This window comes from Sciurus carolinensis, chromosome 8, assembly GCF_902686445.1.
Source record: "Sciurus carolinensis chromosome 8, mSciCar1.2, whole genome shotgun sequence".
Classification (NCBI taxonomy): Eukaryota; Metazoa; Chordata; class Mammalia; order Rodentia; family Sciuridae; genus Sciurus; species Sciurus carolinensis.
The window spans coordinates 114,765,454-114,788,429 of NC_062220.1; the positions used below are offsets into that span (position 1 = coordinate 114,765,454).

Genomic DNA, 22,976 nt, shown 5'->3' on the forward strand with positions numbered 1-22,976 from the left:
TCCATCACACATGTAAGACTTGCCACTGCCCAGGAACCCACAGCTCTGGCCCCTAGGCAAGAGCTGGAAAGCAGATAAACTGATAGCAGGTCTGCTTTCATTGGGCCAATACTTTCACTGTGGCTTCCTCCACAAAGACTGGCCAGGTAGGCAGCAGAGGGAGGCTGTTCAGGGAGGGCTAGGAAGTGGTTACAAGAAGCCAGCTCTGTGCTAGGCACTGCCCAAAGTGAATTAAATATATTAACTCCCTTTTGTCTTCTTCTAATTTCAAATAAGGGTTATCACCCTCCTCACTCCAAGCCAGTTAGTGAATACAGAAGCTGGAATTCGGAGAGGAAAAGTCTCTTGCTGATGAAATCTCATAAAAAGTGGAGAATTTGGTATTCAAACCTAAGTCTTTTGATTTCCAGGAAGGAAGCACTCCTCCACACCAGCTGAGGTGTGAGCCCTTAGGCAGAGAGCCGGGAAGGGTAGAAGCGAGGGACAGGACCCAGGGTGAAGAGACTCTGGACTGTGCTTCCTTGCTCCTCAACCTGGCTCGGTATTCTTCTCCCTACCTGTCCTACATGTGGAGGGAAAAGGCCGTCAGGCGCTGAGAGGTCCCAAGCTGGACTGGCGGCAGTGGTTCTAAATGGATGGCATGACAGGTGGAAGAAGTGCCCCAGAGAGACCCGCCAATCCCACAGTTCCTAGAGGTAGGGTGACGCTATGTTAGAGGGACATGGCTCCTCACAAGGGTACCAGGACGTTCTCTACCGTCTTGTGCGGAAGACAGGAGCGGCGAGGTCCTGCCCTAAGGGGTCTAACCTTATAAAAGGTCATTGGTAACTTTCAATCTCCTTGTTCCGATGGGAAGAGTGGCCCAGGGAGCCTCAGTGTCTGTCTAGGGTCACACCGAAAGCTAAGGGTAAAATTTGGGACTGAACCCCAGACATCCTAGTCTTCTGATGCCCGCAGGCCACAGTCCGAGTGGGCATTCCGGTTCGCCTCCCGCGCCTGGCTCGGATTCCCGAGGATGGAGAGGGCACGCGTCAGAGCCTCGCGCGCCTCCGCGCTTCTCTCCCCACCCCGCCCCTCGGGATCCTTTAAGAGGCGGGGCTTGGCCGCCGGCCCCGCGGCCCCGGCAAAAGGCTGGGACTTTACTCCGGCGGCGGCGAACGAGTCCGTTCTCCATCAGCTGCCGCAACCGCCGCGCCCCGAGCCTGAGCCAGGATGAGCGGCAGAGTCGGCGATCTGAGCCCCAAACAGAAAGAGGCACTAGCCAAGGTGAGCCATCAGCCTGGCCCTGGCCCCTCCTCGGGGCTGTGCTCTCGTCCTCGGGTGAGAAGAGGCTGGTTGAGTGGCGAGGGACCGTCCCGGCGGGAGGGCGGCGGAGGGAGCGACTGGCGGTCGCCCCCGCTTGACCCGTACCCAGCTGACCGCGCTTCCCTCTTTCAGTCCGCCTGGGGACCCCAAGAAGTTTGGTCACCCCGGCCCCAGCTCCAGGCAGCCCTGGCGGTGCCACCTGGGAAGAAGTGGTTGCTTTGGAAGCCCTTGGAGGCTGCTAAGGGTACAAAGGCAACATTCATCCTCGGGGCTGGCAGGGACTGGCAGTCGGGCCCTGGGACAGGGGCAGGGCCCCAGGTTTCCTCCCATTTCCGGGAGATTTTCCTCTTGCCGAGGCAGTGGCAGATGGAAAGGGTCCAGGACAGCTCCTTAGGATACTCGCCCTTACTCGGCACCAAATCGCTGTGCGACCTTGGGCAAAGCCCTGTCCTTCTCTGGTTGCTCCTTGATGAAATGAAAGGAGGAGGTTGGACCAGCTGATGTTGAAGGGAGCACATCTATGTCTAAGATGCCTCTCCAGGAAGCACTGTGTTGGGGTTTGTTTGAGCCAAGACCAACCCTCGTCTGTGTTGCAGCCCAGACCCCTTCCTGACTGGGGACTTAGGTTAATATTCCTCAGAAGGCAAGGAAGTGAACCTGGGCAGAGGAGGGGGCTACAGTTCAAAGTCTGGCCCCACTTCCCCACCAGCTGAATCTCCTTATCTCTGTTGCTTTTGGAGAGAGGGGAGGTTTGCTGTTCTCTGGACCTTGCCTGGGTCCAGCCCCAAGGGTTTGGAGGTCCTGTGGGTGGGCAGTTTTCCATTGCTCGGGTCCAGGGAGAAGATGCCCCATGCTATGGCAGTAATAGGGAGGCACTGACCCCATGAAGAATTTTCCCTGGTTGGGCCTCCCCATCCCAGGAAGACAGGGTAGGGAGACTTCAGATTTTACTGCTGACCTGCAGGGAACAGGTAAGATATGATTAAACTGGAAACCAGGGACTGGGTAGGGTCCTTGGTGAGGGATGGCTTCATGCCTGCAGTTTGGATAAGCAGTGACCCTGGAACATTAGGAGCTGCTTTGGGGGTTGGGATGGTCTCAGTCCTGGCTGACCTAAGCAAAGGGCAGAGGTGGATGGTCCTTATTGGTCCCCTCTGGGGCCGTCCTGTATGTCAGTGACCAGGGAAAGGTGAATGGTTGAGCTGGAGGCTTGGGGAGGGTGTATGGGGGCCTGCTCACAAAACAAGGTAATGAGAGATTGGAGGTGGGTGTGGCTGTCCCTTAGGGTCACTGTCCACCTCTCTTGTTTGGCTCTAACTGCACTTTCCCCCTTCATAGCTTCCTGCTGAAACTGTTCCCTCCACCTGGGTTGCCCACCCCACTCCCTCTGCTTCTTTCCAAGTCCTTCGAGCCCAGCTTAAATGCATTTTTTACATGAAGTCATGTAAGACCACCCTCTTCCTTCCTTCTGCTGCCTAGCACACTGCTCACCATTCTGTTACCAGGGGCAGGAGACCATGGTGGAAGGAGTATGTGCTCTGAACTCTGGACAGGCCCAGATGTGTATCCCAACTCTGTTTATTAGTGTTTGACCTTGGACATGTTGCTTAGCCTCTCTGAGCTCTTATTCCTTCATCTGTAAAATGGGGACAGTGAAACATACCCCAGGGGCTTGGAGTGAAGAGTGGATAAGATAGTGCCAGTGCCCGCTACTGCGCCTGCTGGTCAGATTGGTGTGTAGAAGGACTCACAGAGAGGCAGGTACAGTGTCATATTCACTTCTTACCCCCCACTACTACCTAACCTGGTACCCCAGAAAGACAGAGAGCCCCATGGGGCCCAGATACTCAGACAGTTTCTATAGCACTGAACCATGTAACAGAGTCTCCTGTGGATAGTCCCTGGCAGAGGGCGGTCAGGGTGGGACCTACCATTCACCCAAGCTGCCTCTCCCTACAGTTTCGGGAGAATGTCCAGGACGTGCTGCCTGCGCTGCCGAATCCAGATGACTATTATCTCCTGCGCTGGCTCCGAGGTGAGGGAAGAGGGGCTGTGGGAGGCTGAGACAGGGGTGCATTCTGGGTAACAGAATGACCGCCTCTGGGAACCCTGCCCCTGGCAATCTGAGAATTTGGGGTGTTCAGGCTTTAGAATAAAATAGTACTTGGCAATTACAAAACCTCAACCTTCCTATTGGTTAAAGATTTTAAGGCTCAGAGAGGCAAAGTGACTTGCTCCAAGGCACACTGTGGGAGAGCTGCAGGCAGAGAGAAGACTGGAGTCCCAGTCCGCTTATGGTCAGCACAGTGCTCTTTCTGTCTACTACATAAATCTGTTCTGCTGATCAACTGGAGGAAGCAAAGTGAGGAACAGTGAGGAGGGCCCCACCATGTGAAAAGTCAGAAGCAGAGGTGAGATTAGAACTAGAGTCCTGGTTCCTGGGAGTAGCTGACCTTCTCTGGGCCCTGCTGGGTGATAGACCCTCTGCTGCCAGCAGTTCAGGCAACTTGAAGCAGGGGAAGTGTGCATGGGGAATGTGAAGGGCTCAGCTCAACCTACATAGACAAGATTTCTCAAATACCTGCCGGGTTCCAGGGCCTCAAGTTCTAGTTCCATCTTTGCTCTGGCCTGGCTGTGGCATCTGAACCAAGGTCTCACTTCTTCCCTAAGAGATCTTTGCCTGGGAGAACAGGACAAGGCAGGGTGCCCTGCCTAGTGTAAGATATAACACAACAGAGCTCTGCATGTAGTGATGACCTGTACAAGCTGCTACTAACATCAGAGTCAAACTTGACCCTGTTCTCACTCCTAAAACCTTTCTATTCATTTCCCTCTTCTCCTCTCCTGTGAGTCAAGTCATGTGCCACTTCCCCTAGTTCTTCTGACATACTTTTTTTTTCTTTATAGAAACTTTATTACTAGACATAAAAATAACAAAGAAAATACCACTGTGTTAAATTAGCAGATCTTAAGATGTGATGTAGAATCATATCCCCAAATATTAAAGTACAAATCATATCTTATTATTTGAGGACTCATACACACACCTACATGCTCAGGAGTGTACAACTATATCTTTCCAGATGTAGGGTTAGGGTTAGGGTTCTGCACTGCAACTGCACCTGCTGGTCAGATTGGTGTGTAGAAGGACCTACAGAGAGGCAGGCACAGTGTCATATTCACTTCCTACCCCCCACTACTACCTAACCTGGTACCCCAGAAAGAGAGAGCCCCATGGGGTTCATTCGTGAGTATGTTCATTTGTGTATGTGTTGAACCCAGGAGCACTTTACCATCAAGTTCCATCCCTAGTCCTTTAAAAACACTTTCTGTTTTTTTTAAATTTGGGACAGTGTCTTGCTAAGTTGCTGAGGGTTTGTTTAAGTTGCTGAGGCTGGCCAGATTGAATTTACAATCCTCCTGCCTCAGCTTCCTAAGTCACTGTAGTTTCTTTTTTTCCTCCAGAAATTTAATGGTGCTGGTATGCTCTTGAGGGTCTGTTAGCAAATACTGAGGATAGGAGCATCCAGGAGAGCCATGTGGGGCCTTGGATGCCACTTTCCCTTTTCCCCCAAAAGATGTGATCCTGCATTCCCAGCCCACCCAGAGATGGTGGAGGGGCAGTGTGGGGGTGGCAGTGGAGTTAATCCAGGCTGGAGGAAATTTTGGCCCAGCATTTGCTGAAGGGCTGGAGCTAGAAGCAGGTGGGTGGAGAGAGTGGGAAGACAGTGGCCTCCTTAAAGGGCCAGCTGCAAGCTGATCAAAGCAAGCATGGAGCTGCTGCTTGGAGGGAAGTGTGGTTTCTGAGAGCCAGTTAAAGAGTTCTGTAGCTCTCTTTTGTCTATGAAGAATGGTGGGGTCCTGGCAGCTGTTCTCCCAAACACCTAACCCCACTTCTTCTCCTGAGTCCTGGGATAATCTTCTTTGCATAAGGCTTGATAGTTCACCATGTGCCCATATCAGGCACCACACCACCTTCACACTCACAGGGGTATCAAAGTGTGTGGTCATCCTCATTTGCCAGATGAGAAAACTTAGTTTCAAAGAGGGAAGGGGATTTACCTGAAGATACACAGCCATTGCCAAGCAGAATCAGGGCAGAAACCTAGGGTTCCAGATTCTCAGACGGCGCCCTTTCCAGTGAGCCACAGCATCCTTTCCAGTAAGCCATCGCTGCCCCTGTAGCCAAGCTCTGCTTCTAAAACAGTTCAGAAGTGTCTCGTCTGCATTTCACTTGTGCTCACATTTCTTGGGCAGGAGCTCAGGCCTGGTCAGACCCTATTATGAATTCCAATTAGGGTTTTTGTTGCCTTAAAAAAACAACAACCCTTTTCTCTTTCTGCCTTGGATTCTAAAGGAGACATTTGCAAACCTCACACAAGCATGATGCCAGGTGTGAGGTTGGGGTTCACTTCTGCTGGCCCCCAAGCACTGTGATCAGATATACAAGTCCCCATTGTGTCCCTCCACCTGGCTGGGGCTGAGCTCTGGGCACCCAGCAAGGAGGGTTAGATAGCAAGATAAAAAGGTGGTGGAAACCCTGGGAGGGAGGCAGAGCACATCTGAGTCTGCATTTTACAGAACCAGGGAGCGAGCAGACAAGAACTCCAGGTGGCTGCTCTTAGTCTGGGTTCTCTTGCATGCCATGATTTTGAGCTGCCACTGACTGGGGCAGCAAGAACCCAGCGAGGTTGACTGAGCAGGAATGGGGAGGTGCCAGGAGCTGTCAGAAGCAAGTAGTATCTCAGGCCCTTGCAATAGACCCTGGATGTTGGACCCTGATAGATAAGGGTTAACTGGAGAGCTTTCCCCCAGATTAAGGGGTTCACCATTTGTTGCCACCCTGCCCCTGTTCTTTAGGAAGATAAGGGCTCTCCTTTCAGGAGTGTGTCCCTTCTGTGGAAGAGTCCCATTTTCGTGGTCTAACTCCTGTATCATGAGAAGATACTGCTTCATCTCTTACTAGTGTTCCTAGCTTATCAGATGATTTGGTCAGAGATATGCAGTATCTTGTCTAAGGTCAAATGGAGAAGGTGGAAGAGCGGGGATGCAAATCTGCATTATATTTCTCTACAAGCTGCAATGGCACTGGAAGGGTGGTAGTCAAGGGGAACTTCCCAAGACCAGTTCCTGAGAGTGACTGTTCAGTTCTACCAGTGTGTGTTCAGCACCCGTGATGGGTGTGGCACTGGTCAAACCTCATCGTGATGAAGTGTCAGAGCCCACAGAGAGGACTAGAATTAAGACAGCAGTTAGGGAATGTGCTCATCTGCTCCTAGAAAGTGATATGAAGGGACAAGTGACAGCCCAGGGAGCAGCCTTTCTGGCCCAAGTTCCAGGGTTCTCAGTTGATCTAGATGCCAAACAAATCCATGGAGGTTGTACAACTTAGGGATGGGGGCGTACAGTTCATAGTTCAGATGGTGAAATTGGCCAGAATCTGGATCTCAGAAAATCTTCAAAGAATAGAATGAAGTTGACTGTACCAAGATGAAATTTGATAGGGATGATCTCTATGTATGGGATAAAGGCTCAACAGCACAGGTGCAAAAGATTTGTGGCTTTCAGTTGACTCAAAGTTCTGCCTGGGCTAAGGGCAGGACTATTGTCAAGAAAATTCTTAGGCTTTATTGGAGAAGGCATACAACACCTGGGGCTATGCTTGACTCTGAACAGCATACTTTAAGAGAGCCCTTGACAAACTGGAAAACATCCAAAGGGAAGTTATGAGGATGGTCTTGAAACTGATTGTGAGGAACAGTGAAAGTCTCCAAGGATGTACAGCATGATACTAACACAGATCCAGGTCGACAGCACAGAATTTTCTAGTACTGGAAGGGTAGTATTGTGACTGAAGAAGCAACCCTGTCCTGAGTGTTTCTGGATCTCCGCTCAGTATGAGGAATGCAGATGGCAGCTCTAATTAGTTGGGAGGAAATGGCCTTGAGGGACAGTGAGGTCTTTGTGTTCAGACTTGAGCAGGATAACTTGTTGGGGTTCATGCATAAATAAAGTGTTGGTTCAGGTGAACTTTAAAAAAAATGTTTTTAGATGTTGATTTTATTTATTCATTTATTTATATGTGGTGCTGAGAATCAAACCCAGTGCCTCATATATGCTAGGCAAGTGCTTTACCACTGAGCTACAACCCAAGCCCTTCAGGTAAACTTTAATTCAGAAACTTTTCAGAAACTCTTTGTGCTCCTTTAAGGTATGTGTGGATCCTTTAAGAACATGACAAGATTGACTGGAGGCGTATTGACTTCTCTACCTCACTGGGGGGTTCTGCCAGTTCCATTTCAGATTACAGGGCAACTATGTTCATCTTTGAACTGTGGGTCAATTTCCCAGGACTGGATGTTAGACTGGAGGAGATAAAGTTTGTCCATGTCAAATGATAAGGGGGTCCAGGGTTCACTTTCCCTGAGAAGAGATAAGACCCTTCACCTGATTGCATCCACTGGAGTAGAACTCTTGACCCTGAAGTTGCAATCCCGCACCCAGCTTCCCTGAACTTGACCTATACTCCCCACAAAACCAGGGGCTGCGGTGTTTCAGGAGCCCTCAGTGGAGGTCCTCATATTGGCTTCTGCTTGTGGGATGACCTGTGAGGCAGCTGGGAACATGCCCTAGACGAGTGGTCCCAGGATGGAAACAGGGAAATCTCTCCATCCTTGGACACCCAGACTGCCGGTTTAATCCTGACCATGTTTCTCTATTATAGCAAGAAGCTTCGACCTACAGAAGTCAGAGGCTATGCTCCGGAAGGTGAGATCCATTTGGCTTCAAATCCCGCTGTTGCCTCTGTTCCTCCCTGTCAGAATCACACCTTGCCTGGATTTCTTTTGCCTACCCCCACCTACTCTGATCACAGCCCTTTGCTTGTGTAACATCTGAGTTTTAGCCGATCACTTGCATTATCCCTCTGGGACAAAGTGCATTCCTTTCCTTGGATATGCAGAGCTTTCCCAGTTCCAGGCCAGGCAAGAATGCTAATCTGTTCAGCTGAGACCTCTAAAACAGGCAGGGCCTTCTTTTCCATTTCATGCTGTCACTTATAGTTAGATGCATATTAAGAACCCCCACTCGCCCCTCCTTCCCACTTCCCACTTTAAAATCTTTGATTGATTGTATGTTTGCAGCATGTGGAGTTCCGAAAGCAAAAGGATATTGACAACATCATTAGCTGGCAGCCTCCAGAGGTGAGGATACATTAGCTTGCTCCATTTCAATGTTAGAACAATAGACCCACAGCCTGTGTCCTGTTTCTATGAACTGAGATTCTCAGAAGAAAGGTATGACAGGGCCAAGGGAGCCATGATGGTTTCCAGAGTGGGTATCCATTGGCATCCAGGAGAGGGATGTGGAAGGAGAGACTAAGGAACCCAAAGTAAAGCTCTGCCATCCAGGGAAGGTAGGGATGCCCTGGGTCTGTCCAGGTACCACCTACTCACTCAGGTGTCTTTACTCAGGTGATCCAACAGTATCTGTCAGGGGGCAGGTGTGGCTATGACCTGGAGGGCTGCCCTGTCTGGTACGATATCATTGGGCCTCTGGATGCCAAGGGTCTGCTGTTGTCAGCCACCAAACAGGACCTACTAAGGACCAAGATGCGGGACTGTGAGCTGCTTCTGCAGGAGTGTGCCTGCCAGAGCACAAAGGTGGGTGGCCTGCTGTTGTCCAGAATGAGTTGACATGTGGAGGCATTCAAATAGAAGCAAGGATGTCACAGAGGGATGGAAGTACAGCCTCAGGGCTGAGGCCAGGCTTTTGGATTTCAAAGACCAGTAAAGTCTCAGAATTTGAAAAATTGATATAATGTACCAATTTTTGTTGTGCTGGTGATTGAACCCAGGGCCTTGCATATGCTAGACAAGTGCTATTACCAGTGAGCTACAACCCCAACCTGACAAATTTTATTTTGCCAAATAAGTACTTAAAATGATCATCTATTATTGCCTTAATACCCCAAACTATAGGAATGGTATAATTTCAGAATAAAAGGCAGTGCTTTAGTTTTTTTTTTTTTTTTTTTTTTTCTTGGCACTTGGGATTGAACCCAGGGGCACTTTACCACTGAGCTACATCCTCAGTTCTTTTTATTTTTTATTTTGAGACAGGTTCTTGCGGTGTTGCCCAGTCTGGCCTAGAACTTGCAATCTTGCTGCTTTAGCCTCCCGAGTATAACAGTCCTTCAAATTGAAAAAATGTGTCTTCAAAAAAACTTCACTGCAGTTGGGAATGTAGCTCAGCAGTAGAGCAACAGAGCCTAGCATGGGTGAGGCCCTGGGTTTGATCCTTAGTACCTCAACCAAAAACGAAAACAAAAACCCACTATAATATTGTTATTTTTCTTATATATATGAAGACCAGTGAAAACTTGTCATGCACCAACCCATCCTTGAACAAGTATCGAAGCACCATTGGTGTAGATGAACTCAGATTCTGTTTTTGTCTAACTCTGAATTCAAAAGAGATCAGGACTGCTGATGCCCTTACTGAGAAAAAGACTGAGAAACAAGTTGACCTTCTCTCCTTCCTTCCTTCCAACAGTTGTAAAGATCCAGTGAAACAGTATGATAAAGTTTAGGGACATTTCAGTACTGCCATCTTCAAATGTTCACAGAGAGGCTACTGGGTGCAGAGACCCCAGGGGGCTGGGGATGCAGGAGACATTGAACCTTCATTCACCCTTAAGGGCTTAGAGCAAACAGGTCATCTATACCTACACAAGAATTGACTGCACAGGTGCCGCATGGGTGCTGCCCACAGATCACACAGTGATTCAAAGGAAGAGAGGCTTCCAGGCGAACCTTCAGGACAAGAGGACCTCAGATGTAATCTATATCCACCCAGTCGTTTACCAGATGAGAACATGGAGACCTAGGCAGGAGGAACCACTTGCTTAGGCCACAATTCCAGCCTAGGGTGGTTAACTCAATTTGGAAAATCCTGGGCCCAGCCCAGACCAGATGTGTTGCTCTATGTGTACATGGTGCAATCAGCATTTGCCCTGAACAGGGCTGGGCTTCTGCACTGGGGCAGCCTAATGTGACTTTCTGCTATCCGTTCCCTGTAGTTGGGGAAGAAAATAGAGACCATCACCATGATTTATGACTGCGAGGGGCTGGGCCTCAAGCATCTCTGGAAACCTGCAGTGGAAGCTTATGGAGAGGTGAGGGAATGGAAGTGGGACCCTCAGCTAGGTTGCCCTGTGGGATGGGGCAGATTTTGGTCTGGAGAAAGCAGGGCTTCTCTCCCTGGAACAAAGGGCTGAGTCTGCTGGATATGTGATTTTTTTTGTTTCCACAGTTTCTCTGCATGTTTGAGGAAAATTATCCTGAAACACTGAAGCGTCTGTTTGTTGTTAAAGGTAAGTTGGGGCAGGGCACTGTTGCACGCACCTGTAATCCTAGTGACTCAGGAAGTTGAGGCAGAAGGATTGCGAGTTTAAAGCCAACCTCAGCAACTTGGTGAGACCCTATGCAACTCAGTGAGACCCTGTCTCTAAATAAATATAAAAAAAGGGCTAGGGATGTGGTTCAGTGGTTAAGCGCCCCAGGATCTAATCCCTGGTACCAAAAAAAAAAAAAAAAAAAAGTTGGGAATTTCCAGTGATGAAGTCAAATGAGAAAGGAGGCCAAAAACATTACTTGGGGGCAGATTAAGAAAAGTAAAATAAGGAGCCAAAGGAGGGGCCCAAGGTCATGTTCCAAAGGTTGACGTTGACATATCAGATGCTTTCTGATGTGCAGAGCTTTTAATTTTTGTCACCTCCTCTGAGCTGTCTAGCCTAATGAGATAGGAAGGGATCAGTTGAACAGATCCAAGGATAGGGAGGCTGAACTTCAAACAGGTGTCATACTGAACCTCACACCCCAGGCAGCCTATGTGCACTCCATAGCACCAGGGATGTGTGGCTCAACATGTAGTAGCGACGCTGCAGAGAGGTAGGCTCCAGATGACACCATTAGGGATTGACTGAACATTGCCCCCAGCCTCACATGGTCTGGTCTCTGTTCTAGCCCCCAAGCTGTTTCCTGTGGCCTATAATCTCATCAAACCCTTCCTGAGTGAGGACACTCGGAAGAAGATCATGGTCCTTGGAGGTGAGTAGCCCAGATTCTTCTCAAATCCACAGATTGGTCTGTGGCCCAATACCTGTTTCCCAGGTATAGCCATGGCTGCCAGGGTGAAGGCTTGGGAGCAGTGGGACCCACAGGCAAGTAGGGACAGAGATAGGGCCTTCCTGTCAGTTTTCATAAGCACTTTTTCTCAGATATTCTGGAAGCAAACAGTGGGCTTATAATCGCAGATTCAAAGATGAATGAAACTCCAGTCTTTGCCCTTAAGGTGTTTATGGTATATATAGGAGAGAGGTGACCTATAGAGAGAAAGCTGAGATACAAACTAGAAGACACTAGAAAACACATTGAGAAGGTGCCATGGAGGTTAGAAGAGCAAGACTGCTTTCAGTTGGGGGCAACTAGGAGTGGCTTCATGTGACAAGCACCTTCTCATGTGCCAGGCTCTGGGCTAAGTGCCAGGCTCCAAAGATGAAAAAGACAGAGTCCCTTGAAGAACTCTCAGGGAAGGGAGACACAAACAGATGTTTATCAGCATGATGTGGTAAATTGAAGAAAGGGGAAACCACAAAGCACATGGGAGAGCTGAGCAGGGGCACCCGCCCCACTTGAGCTGGGGAAGAAGTGATGCATGCTGCTGTGGGATGAGTAAGAGCTTGCAACAAGGCAGGAAGCTGCCTGGCAGAAAGTAAGCATTGAGCAAAGACCTTCTGGTCTGACACAGGCAGTTGTTATTAAACATGAGACAGGGTGCAGCAAGAGGTGAGCCAGGAGCCAGGCTGCAGAGGACCCAGGGTACCATGTTGAGAAGCTGGGACATGACTATATAGGTCCCCAGGAGCCAGAGAAGACTTCTCAGTAAGAGAGTACCACCATCAGATTTTAAACTGATGTACGGCAAGATCGTGTAGGACAGATACCAGTTTGCACACTGTTGCCACAGTCCATGTGAGGGGTATTGCAATCATGTACTGGGGCAGTGGTGGTAGGGATAAGGAGACGAAGTTGGATTTATGCTTATTTAGGAAGTAAAACAGCAGAACTCAAGTTGACTGGATGTAGGAGCTACGGGAGAAAGAGAAATCCAGAATGGCTCCTTGATGTCTGGCATAAATGACAGAGTAGATGCTGATGCTAAATTAGTTTGACAGAGGAAAACAACTGGTAGGAACTTGAATGAGCTTGGGGTTAAGCCTGAGGAGTCTGTGAGATCTACAGATGTTGGGAACACATATGCCTGAAGCTTAGGCGAGAACTCATCTGGAGATTTGGGAGTTATCAAATAAAGGTGGCAGCTAAAACCTTGAGAGTAGATAAGATGCCCAGGGAAGAACAGAGGCTGGACCTTGGGAGAATATCCAAGTTCAAGAGCAGGCAGAGGAAAAAGTACCCACCAGGGAGACTGAGAAGAAGTGATTAATGAGGTTGGCAGAGAAGCAGGCCAATAGGGATTGAATATGCAGAGAAGCAGGGAGAACACAGAGGCACATGGGAAAGCATGACCCAAAACTCACAAGGAGGATGCACAGGTATCAAGCTAGCCAGGGAGAGGCAGTTTTGCTTTTCTGGAGCAGGACATGGAGTGTTGGGAAAAAGAGCTAGAAAGGTAGATTGGGACAGCTCAAAGGTTTGATGCCTCCTTGTGCTACTGAACTGGGGGTAGGTCATAGGGATTCTGAAGGTTTCTGAATGTTCCCCTTTATGTGACACATTAAAAGCGATGATTTTCCAAACATGTGCTAGAGAGATGGGGTATGTATGACATTGTCAGGAGAGTGCAGGATTTCTGAGTTCTAGCCCTAGCCCCAGCAATGACAGATTGTGTTTCTCATTGCCTCAGTTACTCCCTCTGTAAGATGGGAAGAACTGTTCTGGCCTTATCCCAACTCTCCAGCTGAACTGGGGGAAGAAATGAAAATTCAGAGCAAAAGGCTTTTATGATTTTTGGTTTATCTGCTGCTACCACCCACCATGTACATGAGACGGTTTGGTTTCCTGGCAGCCGAACTATGTAGGAGGCTCAGTCTGTTCTCCCACCCACACCTAAATTCTTTCAACCAAACCTGCCTCAGGCTGGGAAGGTACAGGATCTTCATCGAAGGAGGGATGAAATTCACTCCAGGCTGGTCACTGGAGCTTAGCAATGCAGATTAAATCACTCTAGAAACCACAGGCATTATGTTCCCAGAAGTTGCCTGGTCTTTGGGTCCTAAAAATTGGAGGACTTAAAGACCATGGACAGTCTCTGTGGGTTTCTTTTCTTCTTTTGGTACTAGGGATTAAACTCAGGAGTCCACTATCATTGAGCTATCCCCAGCCCTTTTTATTTATTTTTAAAATTTTGAGACAGGTTCTCAATAAGTTGCTGAGACTGGCCTTGAACTTGGGATCCTCCTGCCCCGTCCTCCGGGATTACTGGGATTATAGGCACGTGCCACCATGTCCCTGTAGGGTTTTAGTCAGCACTGCAAAAAAGACAATGCACTGTCCCCCATGGCTTGGAGTTGCTGCCTAGAGATGGTCTATATAGTCAGCACAGAAAGGTTTCCAGTATCAAAACATTGTACTTGGCTGATATTTCTTCACAAATGTGGTTGCTGGAAATGTGGTTCTCAGCACTGGATGCACTAGAATCACACTCTTCTAGTCAGGAGAGAGCTTGGTTATAAAAAGCAGCCAAATAGCCCAAAACAACAAGGGCAGGAGTGGACTTGGGGCTTGGGTAAAGCCAAGGGAAACTATTTAAGGGATCACTTTACAGTGGATTCATTTAGTAAGTTACAATTGAGCACAATTATGTATAAGTGCAGACTTCCATCTTATCAGGGTAGAGCAGACCTTCCTGTCTGCTGCACATGCTGTTCCCTTTGCCTGAAACACCCTTCCCCACTTTGTCCCCTTCCTGCTTGTACTTTAATGTTTGCACCACCTTCCTTGGGGATGATAATATATTGTTTTTAGTGTAGGGCACCTTACAGTTTACAGTGCCCTCTCAAGTATACTTAGTTCATTCCTGCCACAACCCTGTAGGGCAGGAAGAACTAGCTTGAATGAACTAACTTTCTAAGGTTGCTCAGCCAGTCAGAGGATAGCAACTCAGGTCTCCCAATTCCTGGCCCGGGACAGGTCATTTCTCTGGGAAATTGCTATTCCTAACCCCCTCAAAAGTACCGTGCATGCATCATACCCTTCTAATGCCCATCTTTATAGGGGAAGGGAAAGGGACAGTTTTTTTTCTGTTGCTTTAATACAGACTGTCAGGGCTGTGATGAAATCTTGCCTAGTAGTGACATATCTCATCCTTCCCTCTCTTGCCAGCAAACTGGAAGGAGGTTCTACTGAAACACATCAGCCCTGACCAGTTGCCTGTGGAGTACGGGGGCACCATGACTGACCCTGATGGAAACCCCAAGTGCAAATCCAAGGTGAGCACTACCAGGGGCTGAAGGTGAACAGGGAAGCCTGGCTTAAATATACTTTCCAGTTCATTCCGTGCTCTGCTTTTAGATCAACTACGGGGGTGACATCCCCAAGAAGTATCATGTGCGAGACCAGGTAAAGCAGCAATATGAACACAATGTGCAGATTTCCCGTGGCTCTTCCCATCAAGTGGAGTATGAGATCCTCTTTCCAGGCTGTGTCCTCAGGTAGGACCTGGTCCTTTCAGGAGAACTACAGGTTCCAGTGAGTGGGCTGGAGTGGAAGAACCCTAGTGCCAGAGATATACACATGCAGGTGGAATTATGTCTAAATGAGTGGCTATCTCCTGCAGGTGGCAGTTCATGTCAGAGGGAGCAGACGTTGGTTTTGGAATTTTCCTGAAGACCAAGATGGGGGAGAGGCAACGGGCAGGGGAGATGACAGAGGTGCTGCCTAACCAGAGGTACAACTCCCACCTGGTCCCTGAGGATGGGACCCTCACCTGCAGTGATCCTGGCATCTGTAAGTATATCTATCTTGGCAATGCTTGGCAAAGCCTCTATCCAGCTCTCTGCCTGTGAGTCCATTCTGAGAAACTGAGGCTTGGAGAAGTATAATGACTTGTTCAAGGTGACTCAGCTGGTTAGCAGTAGGAAGGCTCTCCCAGGTATAGGTGAGTCATAGTGTAGGTGAGCACTGGGGTTCAGAATGTCGGCTTTTGGGTCTAACTGGGTCTGTGACTATGGGCAGACATTTCTGAGGATGTTCTTTCCCCACCGGTCAGAGAGGCAGAACTGGCTGGATAGGTGTAGGGATCAGAGGTCAAGCAGTATGCTGAGGAAACCCAATCTTGACCAATCAGTTCCACTCATGTCCAGTTGACCAAGAACAGACATAGGATGTGAATAGGCAGTTTACACATGAAGAAATAAGAATGGCAAACAGACATGTAAAAAGTGTTTAACCTCTCTTGACTTTGCAATATTGATTAAAACTTCCTTTGACTCAGCAGTTCTACTTCTGGAAACATATCCTACAGAAATATTTACACAAATACATAAAGAAAGAGGGAGTAGGATGTTCCTAGCAGCCTGGTAAACTGGCAGTGAACCAAATGGCCATAAAGAAGGTCTTGTTAAATAAATTATAGTCCATCCATACAATGGAATATCATATAGACATTAAAGAGAATAAATTGAGATATAAGATATCTGATACATATTAAATGAAACATAGCATGTATGGCATATACTAACTTTGGTTTTAAAAAAGTGTGTACACAGAAAAGAATTCTGGGGAGCCTAGGCTAACTCTAATAGTGGTTATCTCAGGAGAACTAGAATGATTAAACTCCCTTGAAATAACCCCTATTAGAGTTAGCATTAGAATTAGGGCTTTCATTTTTTTACACTATTTCTGCAAATATACTTTATTGCAATAATGCAATACATTTATAAGCATGTGTGCATACACAAACACAAATTCCTAGTTTCCTTGCTGACAGAGTCAAGGGGCTGGGAGTGGAAAGTCAATGAGCAAGGGTTTTATGATCAGACCTGAATTGGACTGGACTACTGGCTGACTGCCTGGCCTTCGGCAAGTGACTTAACCTCCCTGAGTTTCAATTTCTTAATTGCTACTGGGGTATCTTATAGGGATACCAGATATAAGATCTGTGAGGCACTTACCATAACGCCTGGCATATAGCAAGCACTCAATACTCTGTGGCTACCATTATTATTTTTAGGGTAATTGTGGGAGCAGGACCATCCTGGAGATTATGCTGCAAAAATGGGAGAAGCCTAGAGGCCCATTTCTCTCTCTCTCTCTCTCTTTCTTTTTTCTCTCTCTTTCTCTCTCTCTCCTTCTGCCTCTCCCTCTCTCTCTTTGGTACTAGGGATTTAACCTAGGGGTGCTTAACAACTGAGCCACAACCCCAGTCCTTTATTTTTTATTTTGAGACAGAGTCTCGTTAAGTTGCTGAGGCTGACTTTGAACTTGTGATCCTCCTGCCTCCGCCTCCCGAGCAGCTAGAACAAGTGCCACTGTGCTCTGGGCTCTTTCTTCTTCCTTTCCTCCTCCTCCTCCTCCTCCTCCTCCTCTTCCTCTTCCTCCTCCTCCTCTGCCTCCAGAGTAGCAGGGATTACAGGCATATACCACCACATCTAGCCCTACAGCCCATCTCTAAGGCAGCACCACCAGGAGGTCTGAGCTAGCTCCACAGATGTCTCAGCCTCTGTGATGGTCCACACCATCACCCAATCTGTGTTTCTTTCTCATTTCTCACATCTCAGGCAACCTCAGTCTCTACCGCCCCCTCCTCACAGATGCTTTGTGGCACAATATGGCTCCCTATTCTTGTTAGTAAGTAGCCCGGTCCAGGGGGAGAAGGCGTTGTTGCTTCAGCAAGAACAAGGTTTAGCACCAACTCAGACACTGTCACCCACAGAGGATAAAGTGCTTTGTACATACAAGCTTGAATTTCTTTTTTTTAAAAGATGGGAAGATGAGGTATAGAGAAGGGATATTCTCTTTCCCACAAAGTAACTTATATAGACAGCAAGAAATTCTTTAGAATCCTAGTCCATGATTTCTTGGCCATAGACTATCTTAGAGATGATTAGGACATCACCTTGATGTGACAATAGAGAGAGAGGAGTCCCAGACCAGGAAAGTAATTTCCCTGTCATAGATCCAATTAGGAGAGCTCCAACCTATATTCTAGCATTGCCCATTACCCCTCTCTCTCTTCCTTAGTAGCTTAAGGGCAACACAGCCTGTGAAGGGACTATGAACCTTTTAACATAATCAGGCTTTGGTTTGCAAATCCCAAATTTATTATATATAGTTCCTCTTGGAAACATTCTTGATAGGAACCTACCTGAATCCTGCTGTCTACAGGGCCTTGACTAGGATCTGTGAATCACCCATTCCCAGGAAAAGCAATCAGGCAGCAGCATCCATTCCACCTTCCCAGGTATAAAGACAATGAGGTGGGATTAGCTGTTATCTGAGGCATGGCTCAGGTTAAACCCAAGCCCAGAGAATCCAGTGTTGGGTCACAAGCTCACCTGTGGTAGGAAGTGCCCTCAGAGAATCAGAAGATTCCCCTGCAAGGTATAACACAATCATCCAGTGGAGAAATTAAACCCCTCGGTGCACCAGCTTCCAGTGGCTGGAACACATTAACTTTCATTGGGCTTTTCTGACCCTTGTCCAGGTGTATTGCTGAGGGGACCAAAGTTTGAACTGATTTTTGCTCTCACCAAATATTTACTGAGGGCCTACTGTGTATGGAATACTCAATTAGGAATGGAAATATTCAGAGAAAAGATCTAGATTTTGTCCAATAGGAGGGCATAATGTGGTCATGAAGACCTAGAAAGAAAGTGACACTGCGCTGCTGCCATTGTTGGGTGAAAAGAGGCCAGCCGGGCAACAGAAGGTCTGCTTTCTGAGAAAGTCCAACTTGGCTACCAGTTCTTCGAGTGTCTTGAACAAGTATCTCTAAAGAATTAGATGTGGCTTCCCTTCTTTTGAAAATGAGGGAAGTAGACCAGAGCAGATCTTAATTTGGGGCCCATGGACTCCCCAAAGCAGCTATCTTAAATCCTAAAGATCAAACACTCCCCTTTTATAAAACAAAGAATGTGTAGTGTCCCCTTTACTATTCTCAAATGGAATTCATAAATATATAATATACCTAACATATAATTTAAAAATCAATATAGCTGGGCATGGTGGTACATGACTGCAATCCCAACAATTCAGGAGGCTGTGGCAGGAGGATCCTGCCTCAAGTTCCAGGCCAGCCTCAGCAACTTGGTGAGACCCTGTCTCAAAATAAAAGATAAAAAGGGCTGTAGATGTAGCTAAGTGGTAGGGTATCCGTGTTCAATATAATCTTCTATCTATAAGAGGAATAAAAGGAAACTCATATCAAATGTATATTTGAGATTATACATATGTATGTGGTGTGTGTGTGTATGTGTGTGTGTGTGTTTCCCTGCAGTGCTGGGGATTAAACCCAATGCTTCAGGCATGCTAGGCAAGTGCTCTACCACTCAGCTACATCCAGCCCTAGAATTTTTTTTTTTCATTATATGAATGAGAGGACAACTTATCTTTAGAACAGTATCTTTCCCATTGGGAACCACTGCCCCAGAGAGTCTATGATGGGTTCCATGGAATCTGAAATTTGATGCCTTCATCAGATTCTCAAGGGGGATTCTTAGATCCCAACAAAAGTTGGGAAGCCCTAGCTTGAAAGGTCTTTAGTGGCTCCATGAGCCTGTGAATAGATGACTAGTGTAAAGATGAACCATGCAGACTCCGGAGCTGCAGTGACTCCACTTCCTGAGGGCCTGTGCCTCTGATCAAGCCCTTCCTCATTTCTGAAGGCAGAATATCTTGCTAGGCAGAGCCATTTCAATGCTGCTACTTGATCTAAGGAAATCAAAGGATCCTTCTCCCAGCATGATGGACTCTAGTTGACAAGGCTGTGTCATCCAGGGCAGAGAGGAAACTTCATTTTTTTCCTTGTTTTTTGTTTGCTTGTTTTGTACTAGGGATTGAACCCAGAGGCACTTCACCAATGAGCCACATCCCCAGCCCATTTTATTTTTTGAGTCAAGGCCTTGCTAATTAGCTGAGGATAGCCTAGAACTTGTAATCCTCCTGCCTCAGTCTCCCAAGTGACCAGGATTACAGGCATGTGCCACCATGCCCTGTAAAACTTCCCTCTTTACAGGGCTGTAAGACCTCTGGTACAGAGAGAAAATGACATATTCACTTCATGCCAGGAAGGAGTGGGTGGTGTGCCTACTGTTGGTCTAAGCTATCATTTTATCCAGGGTCAGGAAAAGAGAAAGGGAAAGTCTTAGGATAAATACATAAGTTTTTCTTCTTGCTGGGAAAAGTGGGAGAAGACCAGCATAGGGAAGAGGTGGAACTAGTGTTTTTGTTTTTGTGCTTAGTTCTCTTGAAGGGGATGTTTGACTGAAATGGAACAACTTTTCAAAGAAACAGAGTTAGATTAAAAGCTAGTCTGTTCTATTGCCAAGGCTTGGAAGCTTTGTCTGCCAACTACATGCCCATTTTCTCTTCCCAGAGGAAATCACTGCTAATAGGTCTTGTCTATTATTTTACCAAATATTTTCCATCCCTTTACAAGTATCACGTTTCCATTATAAATAGGCCATTTACACACACGAATGCATTCATAGGAATTATGTCTGAAAGACCCTGTCTGTAAAATTGAAAGGCCTGAGGATGTAGCTCAGTAGTTAAGCGCTGCTGGGTTCAATCCCCTACACAAAAACAAAAACAAAAAACAAAGACATTTTTTGGGGGGATGGGGCTTCAGGATATATTGTAGACATTTCCCCAGTCAATATATCAAGCTTATCTTTTTATATGATATAAAATAGCACTCCATCATATGGATTACAGCATAATTGTTTATGCAATTTTCCCTTGAAGAACTTTTGAGTTTTCCCAGTTTTTTATTATAAGCAGATCTGCAGTGAGCACCCTTGTCCATTTATCTTTTTGCAGGATAAATTCCTAGTTTACGAAGTTTGCACATTTTACCTTTTATCAGAAACTGAACAGGGCTGGGTTTTCCAGAGCCCAAGGCAGGCAAGACAAAGAGGAATGTGGACCAGAGGCAAATTTAGCTCTATCATTTTTTCACTACATGACATAGGAGACCTCCTTTTTATCAGGCATAAAACTCATAGAGGGCTGGGGATATAGCTCAGTTGATAGAGTGCTTGCCTTGCAAGCACAAGGCCCTGGGTTCATTCCCCAGTACCACAAAAAAAAAAAAAAAATTCATAGAGTTGCGAGGAATAATGTGATCATATACACAGATTACCAACCCAATGCTGTGAAACATAAATAGGCATTATTACTATTATTACAACTACTACTACTGCTATTAATTCTATGCTCCCTTTCAAAGCCCAATTCAATCTCTGTCTTGTCTAAAAAGCCAAGGTTGTGGTGTACAGAGCCCTCTTCTTCCCAGATGTTACAGATACGATTGTCTTTGTCACTCATCTGGCACTTAGCATGCTTTACACTCCACAAAATCTTGTCAGCCCAGCTAGACTAATGTTTAGAAGGTCAAAGACGATTGGGCATACTCCCTTCATCCCCATTACCTCCCACACTGTCTTGCTCAGTCAATAAAAAACAACAAAAATCGCTGTTCCTGAGCTTTCTGTTAAAGCTGCCTGAATGTCTGGTTTTCTGCCTCCCCTCAGATGTCCTGCGGTTTGACAACACCTACAGCTTCATTCATGCCAAGAAGGTCAGTTTCACTGTGGAGGTCCTGCTTCCAGACAAAGCCTCAGAAGAGAAGATGAATCAGCTGGGGGCAGTCACCCCAAAATAATGCCTCCATCTACAGCAGGCCTGGCCCCCTCAGTGTCTCCCTGTTGGTTTCCTTGTAGCAGTCATTTCCTGCAATCCTACAGCCCAAAGAAACTGGGCTAGAGGGAAGATTTCAGGCTGGATATGGGAGCTTTCATTTTAGAATCAGGAACAGGGCAAATAGCTAGAGTGGGTCTCCTTGCCTCTCAAATTACTAAGGAGTCCCTGGGGGCTGACCATCACAATAGGATCTATCTGTTCTATAAACCTTGCCAACTTTCACCTCAGTGACAGCTAAGACAGGGAGAGGGGTTACCATGGGGATGGCAGCAGGGAATAAATTAGAAAAGCAGGGTACCTAACATTTCAGGGAAGCCAATTGTAGGGGAGGAACTTGCTCCCGAATGAACATCGACATTTATATCAAGGAGGGACAGCAGGGTGGCTGGTTGCTAGAGCTATGGTGGGAATCAGATGCTCTTCCAAACTTTTTTTTATCACTGAGGCTGGGGTATCTTTTGGCTTTTCCCATGTCTCAGGAGTGGCTCAAGTCAGCACAGAAGGTTGATAGGCAGGTCTCTCACCTTAAGAACTCCAGGTATCTCCTGGGCCCTACTGAATGTCACTTTAATTACTAATGATGGTCAGTGACTCAGAGCTTCCTGGGATTTGGTACCCAGCCACTGTTCTCCAAAGCAAACAAAAGCACAAGGGCAATTACCTCTAGGGATCACAGCTGGTGGAAGGACCAAGGAGGCTAGGATTGGGAATAAGTCCTAAAAGAGGGCCTTCCATCCCCTTTTTGGTGCCACCAGCTTCTCATTAAGTAACTCTCCATTTGAGCATTCCAGGCAAAAATGACAAATGATATCAAGACAGTAGCACTCAGAGCATTTTTTGTTCTGAGTCTCCCACAGTGCCCGCCAACCGGCTTCCTGACTGACCTGAACAAGACCTTGATAGTCCCATCTCTGTGGGAGGCGTGTAACGGGTGCAAAGTGGGTTCTTCGTGCCTGTGAATGTAGGTAGCCAGGCCGAGAGATTGTCCGGGCAGGCTGCCAAAGGCCTGGCCAGCATCTCGCAAAACCTGGGACTGGGGACGGCCACGAAATCACAGCACTTGAACCGACACGTCCTGCGGGAAAACGCCAGATCCTGGGCTGCTCAGAACTCGGGAAGGCCCTTGCAGGACCTTTTTTCCCGTGGACCCCGGGCTCTGGTTCAACCTGGGGAGCTCGTCTTGCGAAGTTGAGAGAGGCCGGGCAGGGGCTGGGTTAGCGCTGACCAGAGGAGGCTTAGGCCGCACAGCCCCCGGTCGATCGCTCAGGAGGACATCCTGGTCTTGGTTTACAAAACTATTTTAGGAAGATTCACAGATGAATAAAGCATTGACTGTACAGGGAGTGGAATTCAATGCCCACCGCTCGATTCCTGGCTGCCCCTTATTTTGAAACCCAAACGTCACCTAGTTGCAGTTTCCCGCTATGTGACGCTTGCGCAAAAACCCTCTGCTGCTGTGCTCTCGCGTGAGCTTTTATGGGCGGTTCGACTAACAAACTTGCCTCCTGATTGGCATCGCCGATGGGCTGTCGTCTGCCATCTTTGCTCAGGGCATTAAGAGTGCTAGGTTTGACTTCACCTCTGAGGGCAGAGGCCCGGCCCCCTTTGGCGGCGCCAAACGCGGCGGGTGTACGTGAGCTCTGACAGGAGTGGGTCCCTGAGAGCGCTTGCTGCGCCTGCGGTGGGCCCCAAGTGGTAAGGAGGCGGAGCAGGGGCGGTCACGTGGCA

The 22,976-nt window shown here is 47.6% G+C and overlaps 1 protein-coding gene across 2 annotated transcripts; it reads left to right on the top strand.

The window, feature by feature from the left end:
* The first annotated feature begins 1,110 nt into the window (after positions 1 to 1,110).
* Sec14l2 (SEC14 like lipid binding 2) lies at positions 1,111 to 22,587 on the top strand. 2 transcript variants are annotated; one of them, XM_047560461.1, is made up of 12 exons: positions 1,111 to 1,266; positions 3,265 to 3,340; positions 8,030 to 8,073; positions 8,448 to 8,507; positions 8,778 to 8,966; positions 10,385 to 10,480; positions 10,618 to 10,678; positions 11,331 to 11,414; positions 14,709 to 14,815; positions 14,898 to 15,037; positions 15,163 to 15,332; positions 21,080 to 22,587. In XM_047560461.1, exons 1-12 carry the CDS (start codon positions 1,213 to 1,215, stop codon positions 21,208 to 21,210), a joined length of 1,212 nt encoding a protein of 403 aa, XP_047416417.1. In that variant the 5' UTR covers positions 1,111 to 1,212; the 3' UTR covers positions 21,211 to 22,587. The 2 variants fall into 2 exon arrangements, with proteins under 2 accessions (XP_047416417.1, XP_047416418.1); XM_047560462.1 differs by lacking the exon at positions 1,111 to 1,266 and adding an exon at positions 3,048 to 3,066.
* The last annotated feature ends 389 nt before the right edge of the window (positions 22,588 to 22,976 follow it).